The sequence below is a fragment of the Saccostrea echinata genome, unplaced genomic scaffold (assembly GCF_033153115.1).
Source record: "Saccostrea echinata isolate AGI-Se365-2 ecotype Australia unplaced genomic scaffold, CSIRO_AGI_Sech_v1 ptg000016l, whole genome shotgun sequence".
In the NCBI taxonomy this organism is placed as follows: domain Eukaryota; kingdom Metazoa; phylum Mollusca; class Bivalvia; order Ostreida; family Ostreidae; genus Saccostrea; species Saccostrea echinata.
Window position 1 is genome coordinate 14109722 of NW_026889765.1, and position 12896 is coordinate 14122617.

General features: G+C 34.2%; 1 protein-coding gene across 1 annotated transcript in view; it reads left to right on the plus strand.

Moving 5' to 3' along the window:
* The window catches only part of LOC133188486 (dipeptidase 1-like), a 33403-nt gene that overhangs the window by 5455 nt on the left and 15052 nt on the right, over positions 1-12896 (plus strand). The window contains exons 2-7 of the mRNA XM_061323941.1: positions 6181-6328; positions 6788-6920; positions 7592-7742; positions 8117-8183; positions 10889-11065; positions 12781-12883. Of these exons, the coding sequence (XP_061179925.1) occupies positions 6181-6328; positions 6788-6920; positions 7592-7742; positions 8117-8183; positions 10889-11065; positions 12781-12883 (779 nt within the window). The remainder of the gene's footprint in view (positions 1-6180; positions 6329-6787; positions 6921-7591; positions 7743-8116; positions 8184-10888; positions 11066-12780; positions 12884-12896) is intronic.

Consider the following 12896-nt stretch of genomic DNA (forward strand, 5'->3'; position numbering starts at 1 on the left):
AGAAAATGTTATTATACCCCAACTTGAAAAGCGGGAGTATATAGTTATGGGATATCCGTCCGTTTATCAGTACGTCCGTCCATCCGTCTGTCTGTTACGCTATGGGGTACACACATCCCTTATCCGCAAGTCCTCTTATACCACTGATTAAAATTTAATTAAAATTTAATGAGACTTTTACAGAATCTTTATTACGTAGTGCCATTGTGCATCTCCTATTTTACTTCTTGATCGGACACATATTTCGAGTTTCCAGTAGCACAACATAGAACACTGTCATTCTTTCTATAATGTTGAGGGGTACCAATCTCTTATCCGCAACTCCTCTTATACCACTGAATAAAATTTAATGATACCTTCACAGAATCTTCATTACATAGTGCACTGTGCACCTCCTATTTTACTTTTTGATCGGAAACTTATTTCGTGTCTCCCATAGCAGAACATGGACTTTGCAATTATAAACATATGGGGCGGGGGGGGGGGGGGAGGGTTATCATTTTGTGAGCTCAGTGCTCACGGTTCCTCTAGTTTTACTAGCACTCATACGTTTAACCCTAGAAAAACGATTGATTGATTGATTGTATGTAGTTTTACGTCCATTCGAGAATTTTTCACTCATATAGAGACGTCCTAGAAAAACGAACAAAGTAAACTTTACTGTTCCTATTGAAAAAAAAAACGTTGGTATAACATTTGTCCAAGAGTAAGATAATTGCAGATTAACCTGGGTTTGAATTCAGAAAACTTGTGTACGTTTTTTCCATAAAAAATGCACCTAAGTGCTTAAAATATTCTTAACTACGAAAAATAAAATGGTATTTAAGCATTCAATAAATTATTCTTAGAAAATCAGAACACTTAAGTCCAATCTCCTTAGCAAAGCATAGAAATTCTTTCCGAACAAAAAGTGCGCTCTTTTGTGATTGAGGTGTTTAGTCCGACCACTATATTACATCATACATGTATTTGTCAAAATCATTTTTTAAATAGATATTGATAAAGCTATGTTGCCATCACTGCACAATGTCAAAGCATTTATATGTTTCGTTTTGTTTAAGGATTTATGAGATTGATCAATGTTTGATCGAAAAAATTTACATTATTATACTTTAAAGCAAAATGCGACACTTGTTTCCATACTTGCGATCAAGTGTAAAAAAGAAGTCTCTTGCTGTGACCTTCAATTTAAAAGTTAGATATATTGATAATATGTTGTCAATATTAACAATATTCAATTTTCATTCAAACATTGATTCGATATGTCCCATTAACTCAATAAAAGATACCACAGATTTTGACACATTACATATTTATACAAAGACATTGATGATAAACTAACACCTAAGCTTAAAAGTTTATGATAAACGCGATGACTCCAACTCCTTATCATAATCATCAACGTCTCAAATATTTGTTATCACCTGCAATTAAGGTTTATGTCGCCAGCGGACTCAATAAGCTAGAGCATGTTTTCGTACGAACAATTTTTAAAACGGTGCAGACTGCTGACGAATAAGTTGATGGTAAGGGTATCATTAATTCTGTTTAAAGCCAACATTTCGCAAATTCTATGGTCAATGCAATGATCTTCTTAGCAAAAACATTATGTTGTTAGCTCGAATGTTGGCTGAGTCTTTCATATAAATTGTTAGTTCACTATTTTCTTACTGAAATGTGAACCCATTTTCCGTTTATCTGATTAAAACAAAGAATACGTGTTGGAGGTGACCGATCGAAAGATGATGCCTACTCCCCCATGACACCTGATCCCACCTCTGATGTTTTCAGAGGTCCTTGTTTGCTCTTCTCACAATTTGTATTGTTAAATTGGACCTTGAGCATGATTACTGTTATTTTCGCATTTCAGTTGATAAAAGTTTATTTCAATCACCCGCAATGCGGATTTAACTCCATTACTGTCGAATACCAACAAATGCAAATTAAATATAGGTTGTTAACTCATTATCGATGATTTCGCCCAAAGTGGGGATTAAAAGTAGATTTAGATTTATACAGGAAACAATACTTAAAGTTAAATCAAATTAATTACATCATTTATACATGTATATTTATAACAATAAAATAATATATGTACCTGAAACAGAAATTATTATGCTTCCTGTCAGCTTGTCTCTACATAGTCAATACCCAACTATTTTCGCATAGTGGTCTAAGGATTTATATAGCGTAAGCATACTATGCCGAAATAGAGCACGGCTTCTTTTTCTGAAGAAAATCCGACAGCGCCCACGCCGGGGATCGAACTCACGACCCCAAGATTATCAGTCCGACGCGCTACCGATTACGCTACAGACGCTATAACACTGTATTATAATATATATAAACTTAGTTTCAAAGATTTTACATTAAAAGAAAAAAAAATAAACAAAATAATTTTATAAAATAGTATCTTGCAATTTTTTACCCTTCACACAACTAAATTTCTCAACTAGGGTAGACTGGGGTAATTTCGACCACTTTTGCTGATATATGGCTTTCAATCCCCAAAACACGATTGTTTTCAAATGTACTAGTTTAAAATAAGTTCAAAGTACAAAAGAATGATTTTTCCTCATATTTTTCTGCTTTACGAGTTAAAAATGCATGAAATATAATAAATTGGTCTAAAAATTAGTAAGCCTGTTGTATGGGTTAATTTCGACCAGCCTCGGGGTAATTTCGACCACAACAAACATAAACAAGAAAGATAACTCTTGCAATGTTTTGTTTGTATGTTGTTTAACGTCCCTCTCGAGAATTTTTCACTCATATGGAGACGCCACCACTTGCCGGTGGAGAGCTGCAAATTTTGTCCTATACTCGGCACTTACGGCCATTTAGCAGTGAGGGATCTTTTTCGTGCCAGCACCTACAGCGACACGGGACCTCGGTTTATACGGTCTCATCCGAAGGACCGGTCTCCACGTCCCACAGTGGGATTCGAACCCGCGACATAAGGATCAACTCCTTACTCCGCGACTCTAGAGCAGACGCTCTAACCACTGCGCCACGCGGGCGACCTCTTGCAATGTAAATAAGCTCAATCTGTCGCATTTTCTTTGAAATTTATGGTCGAAGAAACTATTTTTCCTCATTAAGAAAATACTACATTGGATAATGCTTGTTGATTCAGTAAAGAATTGGCTTGGGTTACATAAGTTTTTCAATGCTGCCAAAGACATCTATATGTAATTGTTATTCTTTATTCTCAATTCTGCATCTTTCACCAACTCTATATTTTGAATAGTTATTCAAATAAATCATATTTCTCAGACTCCACAATCTTTAATAATTAATATTATTAAACTGTCCAACCCGAAATGTATTTTATTCAATATCGTCTTTTAACAACAGGTTGGTTTAAAGTGTGCACGGCATAGGAACTGCGCTTTTTTTTTTTTTAATACATTTTCAGTACTGTACAAATTAATTTGAAATGTGTAGTATTTCGTACAGTATTGTTTTAAAAATAAACAAAAAATGTGTTTTGTTAAAAGACTGAGATAAATCCCGAGGAATTCAACTGTCATTAAAGAAGAGATTTACGCAAGCAATGTCCTCTGATCGACCCCCCCCCCCCCCTTTCGTCGGAACCCACAGGTTTTCTCTCCGTTACACTACATACAACCCAGTTGAATGTAGTATAACGGAGAGAAAATCCGTGGGTTCCGACGATCCCCCCCAACCCCCCCCCCCCCAAATATAATAATAAACAAACAAATCAATTATTTCGTAACATCATAGGTTTTTGTTTTAAAAGTAAAGATTACAGCTCTTTTGGTGTGTTGTTCTGATAGTTTGCATACTATTTGGATTTGTTCATACTTGTACCTTGTGATATACGATCTGAATACTGATAGTTCCTGGTTTTCGAAAGCCTCGAAGTCTTGTCCGTCAAACGCATTCGTAATAATTAGAAAAAAAATACAAAAATTTGATTTTTTAAAAATATTTAATATTGCCTGCATCCTCTCTTCCCTTTTATTAATTTGACAGTTTTGGAATATTTTGGATTGCTCTCGTCATGTTTTTTTTCATAGCAGTTCTCTCGCATCTTGATCAGTGATGTACCCTCACGACCCAGACAATATAGCGCTCGATATATAGCTAGGCATGCATATATTAATTAATCCAATTTTTAAAAAAAAAAAAATGAAAGTTTTATGTAGATTATATTGTTCATATACAGTATATTAAATTTCATTTTGAGGATCTGACGCAATTGTTAAAGATAACCGACACATATTACAGGATCATGAGAATGAGTGGTCGAATTTACCCCGCGTCCCTAATTACAGTGGGGGTAATTTCGACCAAACTCAAACAGGAGTTTCTTGTCCTTTTTGAGGGAAATCCAAGATAATCTTGTAAAACTTTGCAACTTAAGATATCCCAAGAAAAAATAAAACAATTTCAATTAAATTCGTACTGTTAAATGTTGAACAAGGTTACACTTTAAAAAGAGATTATATGAGTTGCTCTCTTGCATTTCCTCGATCAACTCAAGCGCACTGATCAGACGGTCTTCGAACATCAAACTGGAGACATAAATAATAGTAAAAATGTTATTTAAATCTCTGATCAAACCATATTTGCGATGAATAATTATACTAGAAAACCAATTTGTGTAATAGTTTCCTTTTATTCCAAATATTAATGAAACTTGTTTCATCACTTCCGTAAATCATTGTGTGGTGTTGTATTTCTGTGGTCGAAATTAAACGGTGGTCGAAATTACCCCGACTTACCCTATCTGTACATGGAACATTCAAAATATTAAAGACAAAAGATCATGACGTACATGTAGCACAATGTGACGTCATAATAGGGGTGTACTAACATGAATGTAAGAGGTGATGAAACATTGGAAAGGGAGAAAATATTGTCGTTTTTATACAACAGTCAGCATAATAATTACAATAGTGTTGTACTTTGCATGCACTATGCCTAAATAGTAGTCAGGGTTTGACACATAGTGCACTCGCCTCCGGCTCGTGCACCATGTGTCAAACCCTGACTACTATTTAGGCATAGTGCATGCAAAGTACAACACTATTATATAAATATAACGTACATAATAAGTGTAATATTTTTTGTATGGATTGTGGAAGCAACAGTTCTTAAACATTTTCGGGAAAGCCTTTTCCAATTATATTTTAAATTGTATAAAGCAGTTAAAAAATCAAAATCGTGTACAATCAGATTGTAGAATAAATAACTTTACCCTAGTCTCGAAAAACCCTAATTGTAAATAACATAAATAGTTCAGAAACTTTACCCTAAAACTTTACGCTATAAATAACCAATATGTGAAGCGTTTTTGCCTATCGCCATCTTAGACTAGGGTAACACACTTTACCCTGTTCCGTTCCTACACAGTGCTGTTGAAGCCCAGAAAAAATAATTCGGACGAGTAAGATATTTGTTCTGACAAAAAAGATGATAGTTCTGTCAAGTTAGTTCTTCGTTCGGACGAACATAATATCTGTGTGGATAATCAAATTCTTCGGACGATTAAGTATAAAATTATATACTCATACCCTAGAAGAAAGTTAAGCTGGATATTTACTTGGACAATTTAGCGAATCACATATTTGTTCGAACGTATTTGATGTTTCTTCTTTGCACACGACTTTTCCCTGAGAAAGGGAGAGCATCCAACAAAAAAAAAAAAAAAAAAAAAAAAAAAAAAAAAAAATCAAAAGATGGCACATATATTATGCACATGGATCAAGTGCACATTGGTTACGAGATACGGATATCTGATCAAGTATTTTTAATTGACTCCATTCCTTTGCGGTTTCTTGGGTTTCAAGGAAGTTTTCTTGCAGTTTAGGTTAAAATTGCTTGCATCTCAGCTTTTGTTTGTCATTTACACCGAATAGTTCATTGATGCTTGATCTTTCGGTTTAAGATAATGCACTGAAGTCTCTAAAACATCACGTAATTCTTCTTATTTAAATTGTAAGATACTTTTGCTAGATGTCTGAAAACCACATGCATGTACACTTTTTAAATCATTGACTTAAAAGGGGACACTCGGACGCAATTTAATTAACCGGTAGATAGACATTATAAACAATTCTTTCTCTATCTCGATAATATATAAGCGAATAGTAAAAAAAAAATTATCATTTCCCATTTTATCTATATGGATCTTATTTATATTTTTATTAGACACAATGACCTGGCTTATTGGTACTATGAAAATGTTCAGAACAAGGTCTACACTGTGGACATGAGACAAAACCTTCAAGAAGTGTTCCCAAACTCAACAATCCACTCTGATATTCCGAGGTTACGTCAAGGAAAGTTATCAGCCCAGGTAAGAATACGACCTCCCTCTAAAGAAACCGACAAAACACATACTTGGAGCTCAAGTACTTGATGTTTAAACCTATTCCTTTGTAATTTAAAAACAAATTCATACTTAGTCTATAATATGGGATTTTTCTTTAATTGCAAAGAAAAAGTTTACACGTCAAATACCTGTGGCTTAATTGTAGCTTCTGAATTAGATAACCACTCTTCTAAACGTAACACTTGAAACTAATTTTGGTATTATACATGTGTATTTAACAATTGCAACATGAGCTAAATTCAAAGCTAGAATTTGTTCACGATGTCTAGATCTCCAAGAAATTGAAACCCTATTCACATTTTAAGTTTAATGTTTTTACATAAACGATGTTTTGTTGTTTGTCTTCATTTTTTTTTTAATTTATTCATTAAAAAGTGTGTGTGTTTTCAAAATTTATTTTTTAAATTTTTGCACACTGTTTAGTTTTGGGCTGTGTATGTTGACTGTAAAAGTCAATACAAGGACGCGGTCAAACTCTCCTTGGATCAAGTAGATACAGTTAAAAAATTCATTGCTAAGTACCCTGACGTCTTCAAGTTTGTCACAACTGCACAGGGTAAGTGCATTTAAATAATAATACTATACAATTACAAATATAAAAAGATGCAGCGCAAATCATATTAAACAAACCTGTATGTTGAAAGGCCCGCTGTAAGGGCAATACATACATGTAGTTATTGTCCGTCCATCTGATATTACTTGTCCGCCGTTTTTATCTCTTTCCTTGGCCGAATCTGGTTCGTATTTTACAAAGAGTGTCTATGGGTAAAGCTTGGGTATAAAGTGATCTTGATCCTTTCCAGGTTAAACGTCAAGGTAAGATTTCTTCGTAAAATATGTGTCCGAAGCAAACTTTCTTTCCCATTTACCCAATCTGACTAATATTTCACCAAACAAGAGCCCTTTGATAAAGGGTGTGCAGCAAACTTGTATACCAAATATCTGCTAAGTTGTCTATAAAATTATTGAAAATGCATCACACCTTTGAAAATATTCCAGAATCAAAAAAATCTTATGTCCACTGGGTTGAAGCAGGGATCATGCACATCTCCCTGGCCACCTATCAGTCAATTTGTTTGCTTGAATATAATGAACAACCCTCTAACAAATCAAATTCGTATGCCCTGGGTCCAAGATTCAGGCCTAAGAATGGTGCTATTGTTCATACTTTGGAAAATTAATTCATTATACCTTATTTTTTTCTGACGAACTAGATTCTTTGGACAGGTGTCCTTGATGCTTTCAATGAAAAGAAATTTGCTAGTTTGATGGGTCTGGAGGGTGGGCATTCCATTGATAGCAGTCTTGGTAATCTTCGCATGTTTTATGACCTTGGAATACGGTACATGACAGTAACTCATAGCTGTAACACTCCATGGTAAGGATTTAAGCATCTGTTGACAATAAAACTATTTGTTATCTTCATATTTCACTTTTATAATAAGACCAGTCACATACGTGAAGTTAAACTATAATCTTCTGATGGACCAAATATTGAAAGTACAATTTACATCTGATGAGTTGACAAATCAAATTACAATCATACAAGGTTCATACATGTATATTAAAAGTAGCGCATTGTAATTGCTTGCACTCTATAATCTACAAACTAAGTTTTACATATATACGTTTAAGGAATTATTGAGTAAGAATTTTGAGCAGCTTGGATTTCCATTCGTTCATCTGTCTGTTTTTAGTATTGTCAATATGAAGAACAATGTCATTGCTAAATGATTATGCAAACTTTTTAAGGGCAGACAACTGGCACATGGACCAGACAAACAGTTCAGAATTCAACGGTCTATCTGAATTTGGCAAGGTATTTCTTATTTACATAATATCAAATAGACTAAACGTTTTATTGATAGAAGATAAACTTAGAGCTAAATTTTACTTTTTAAATAACATTGGAGAATTTTTTCGTCACATTTTGAAAAGCTCCTTTAAATGGTATATATCCCCTTTTTCAAATTCTTACGCTGCATAATAACGCTAACATAACAAACAACTAATGATGCATGTATAACCCTAGAAAGAAGTTTGGAAGGTACAAACTTCAGTGACAGGAATAAAACAAGTAAAGGTTTTTGTCTGCACTTTGAAACCGAACAACTGAAAAAAAACCATACATATGGGAATCAAGATGAGCCGTGTAGTTCAATGTCGCAACATCGCACCATCGAGGTTTGGGTCCATAGTGCGATGTTGCGATGACGATGAAGCGATGGTGCGACGACGATCACGCGATAGCGCGACAATACGGTAGGCATTGACATGATAAAGAACTCTCACTGCTTAAATGCCATGAGTACCGATTAGGCCTATAGATCTAAATTATTGAAGACCTTCACCGGCATACGGTGACGTCTCTGTATGAGTGAAATTTTTTCGAATGGTACCTTAATCATCATCAATCAATAATTGAGATATTTAATGCTTTGTGATAATTATTTGAAGATGTGTCATCTTCTGTTTACCTTTCTTGAGAGTTTTTGTCAAATTTCAACAGAACTCAGTACTACATTTAAAAACATTTTTCTTTTAACATCAGTTTTTGATATCCCCCCTCCATCACGTTCTTCGGGACCGTATCACCTAACATGTAGACTAATTGAACAAAACGAAATTCATAAAAATAAAAAACCAGAAGTCTCTGATGAGACTGTAGCTCTACTGGTCTGTTTGTATAACAAAAGAAAAGTAGCACTTGGATTTGAAACATTGCAACATGCAACAATAAATAGAATTATGTATCTTAATGTAGTCTACTTTTGTGACAAGTTATATTGAAATCAAATGAAAACTAGGAGTAGTAGCGTTTTGAAAGTATTTCATGGAAATTTCTATTTTTAGTACCGGTAACCATGACAACACCATTCACCCAAATAAAAAAAAAACAGAAATACATATTATGTATCGTAGTGTATTCTAACTGTGTGCCAAATTAGATTGAAATCAGACCAAAATTGTAGGAGAAGTAACGTTTTAAAGGAATTTCACAGAAATTTCTATTTTAAGTAACCATGGCAACACTGTTCATCGAATTCAAAAACCAATGCAACAAATTATGTATCTTAGTATAGTCTTCTTGTATGCCTAATTATATTAGAAGCAGACTAAAACTGTAGCAGGAGTAGTGTTTTAAAGGAATTTCACAGAAATTTCTATTTTTAGTAACCTTGGCAACACCGTCCATTGAATTCAAAAACCGATGCAATAAATTATGCATCTTAGTGTAGTGTACTTGTGTGCCAAGTTATATTGAAATCGGACCAAAACTGTAGGAGGAGTAGCGTTTTAAAGGAATTTCACAGAAATTTCTATTTTTAGTAACCATGGCAACACCGTCCATCGAAATCAAAAACCGATGCACTAAATTATGTATCTTAGTGTAGTGTACTTGTGTGCCAAGTTATATTGAAATCGGACCAAAACTGTAGGAGGAGTAGCGTTTTAAAGGAATTTCACAGAAATTTCTATTTTTAGTAACCATGGCAACACCGTCCATCGAAATCAAAAACCGATGCACTTAATTATGTATCTTAGTGTAGTCTACTTGTGTGCCAAGTTATATTGAAATCGGACCAAAACTGTAGGAGGAGTAGCGTTTTAAAGGAATTTCACAGAAATTTCTATTTTTAGTAACCATGGCAACACCGTCCATCGAAATCAAAAACCGATGCACTAAATTATGTATCTTAGTGTAGTGTACTTGTGTGCCAAGTTATATTGAAATCGGACCAAAACTGTAGGAGTAGCGTTTTAAAGGAATTTCACAGAAATTTCTATTTTTAGTAACCATGGCAACACCGTCCATCGAAATCAAAAACCGATGCACTAAATTATGTATCTTAGTGTAGTGTACTTGTGTGCCAAGTTATATTGAAATCGGACCAAAACTGTAGGAGGAGTAGCGTTTTGAAAAATTGTTTACAGACAGACGGACAGACAGACAGACAGACAGACAGACAGACAGACAGACAGACGGACGGACGACGGACACCTTACTATCGCATAAGCTCTTCTGGTCTCTGACCAGTAGAGCTAAAAATCAATCGGGAGGGCGCGCTGCCCAGTGGTTCTTATCAGATTATTTTAATGACAGTTGAGTAACCCCCGCTTTATCTTTACCATCTCCTTTTAGATGCAGTGTTGCCTTTATATTCAATTCTATCAAATCATGAGTAAAACAAAAATGTTTAAAACTGTAATGCATTTTGAATTTTTAGTCTACTTCGCTAAATGTATTCATTCAAACAATTAGGCATACTTAATAAGAATTTCTTGACGAATTTTCAATAAATGATCAGCTCTGTCCCTTTTTTAGTCTGGATTTATTAATGTCACAATTTGGTAGAAACTAGATTTCCTGCTAGATTTCCTGGGTTAAAGAGAAAAATCAAAGGTGGTCTGAGCGCAGGCAAATCCCAAGAAATTAACTGAGTTCTAATCTAAATTAGTTTCCAAAGCGTTTTTCTATCAAATATGTTTAAAAATCGTAAATAAGGTAACTAATACTTTCAGGTTGTTATCAAAGAGATGAATCGTCTTGGAATGCTGGTAGATTTGTCACATGTTGCAAAAGCTACAATGATTGCAAGCCTTAATATTTCGGAGGCTCCAGTCATTTTTAGCCACAGTTCCGCCTTCAGTGTGTGTAATCATTACAGGAATGTACAGGACGACGTCCTACAGATGCTGGTATGTACACGTACTAAATATAATTGTATATCCGGAACGCGTAAGGTCATGTTCCATTAACCAAAAATTTGTAAAGAAAGTTACATAACGTTCATATTTCAGCGTTGATATTTTTTATGCATTTCACTAATGCATACAAATTGAATAATAAGAAAGCATTGTTACAGCGCGAAATGTAATAACAACGCAAAATGTAATAGACCAGGATCATCACATTTTGAGATATTACATTTTGCGACGAAATCAACGCAGAATCTAATAAGAAAGTTTCAGGAATATTACATTTTTCTTTATACTCCTAGCCGACTTATTGACTTCGGCACAATACCTATTCATATTTTTAATATGATGTTTTGCCTTGAACACAATGAAAAAAATTAATATCTTTTGTGTTGTTACATTTTTATTTATTACATTTTGCATTGCCCTCAACGCAAAAATTAAATGACGCAAAATGTGATAATCAAAAGTATATTATTACGTTCTGCATTCATCTGGACGCAAAATGTGATAACACAATATGTAATAATCCTGAAAAGTGTGTAATTACATTTTGCATTGATTTTGACGCAAAACATAATAAAGAAAATGTATTAATCCCAGTTATTACATTTTGCGTTGTTTTTACATTTCGCGTTGTAACAAAGAATACAAATTGAATAACAAGCAACTGTGAGTGATATATACTTATCTAAAGGACTTATCGCATGATCTTTCAAAAGGCGTAATTTTATGAAAAATATTATCTACAACCTTGTTTATTAAAATACTGAATACAATAAACGTTGCTGACTGCATTTTTAAAGAGATATTGAGAGTTAAAATTCAAATACGGTAATATGCATATCAATCTGATTAAAATCAGATCCTTTGGTCCGCTTACATAGATCGCAACACTAGGATCTGAAGAAACCCCATTCAGGGTCATCACCTGGTGACTTTTCAATTATCCAATCAAACGTTTGCTTCCAAGAATTTAGAAGTATTTCGGAATTCAGTTACAGAAGTGAAAGACCTGATGATACACTAACGGAAAATCGTGACCTGGTTTCCGTAGCCTGTCAAAAGAACGACCAGAGTCTTTTCTGTACAGAAATATATTTATTATTTGCTTTTGTCTTGTGTTTAGCTCTTTATTTTGTACGAAACGATAAGATCTTCTCCACAGCTACTTTCATTCTTTTTCCCGAATGTAACTTAAGTACGATCTCTCTGATTAGTCTTCGCCGCGTCTCCCTTCTGCTATCGTCGCTGCTATTTTTACAATGTTAACAGATTTTTCAGATTTTTTTCTTGCGGACACTTCTAAAATGTAAGGTTGGATATTCAATTTCATATCGATAAAATCAGTGATTTGGTCGTCCACAACACAGAAAATTCAGGTTGTATCGCGTATATTTTTAGTAAGATTAACGTGAAAGCTGACCAGCCATTATCGCCTTTGACGTCACAGGGTCACGTGATCGGTATTTTTTTAATTCAGGGGTTTTCATTTGGGTCAATAATTGGTTAATTACCGCGGTTTATCCGCAGTAAAAATACAAAATTTATAAACTGTGGTCATAAGATACGTTTTACGCTTTTAATTTCAAATAATCTAGAAACATGCGATAAGTCCTTTAGGGCATGATTGGCTAAATTTCGGACAAATTTTATTTTATCAAACATGAAATTCATTTTTGTAGTAGTCTAAAGTATTTTCATTAATCTTCAAGAAAAAGAATGGAGGGATTGTAATGGTTAATTTCTACCCGAGCTTTGTGAATTGTAAACCCCATTACAATTCCAGCGTTTTAGCCACAGTTCAACAAGTAGCAAGTAAGTGAACGAT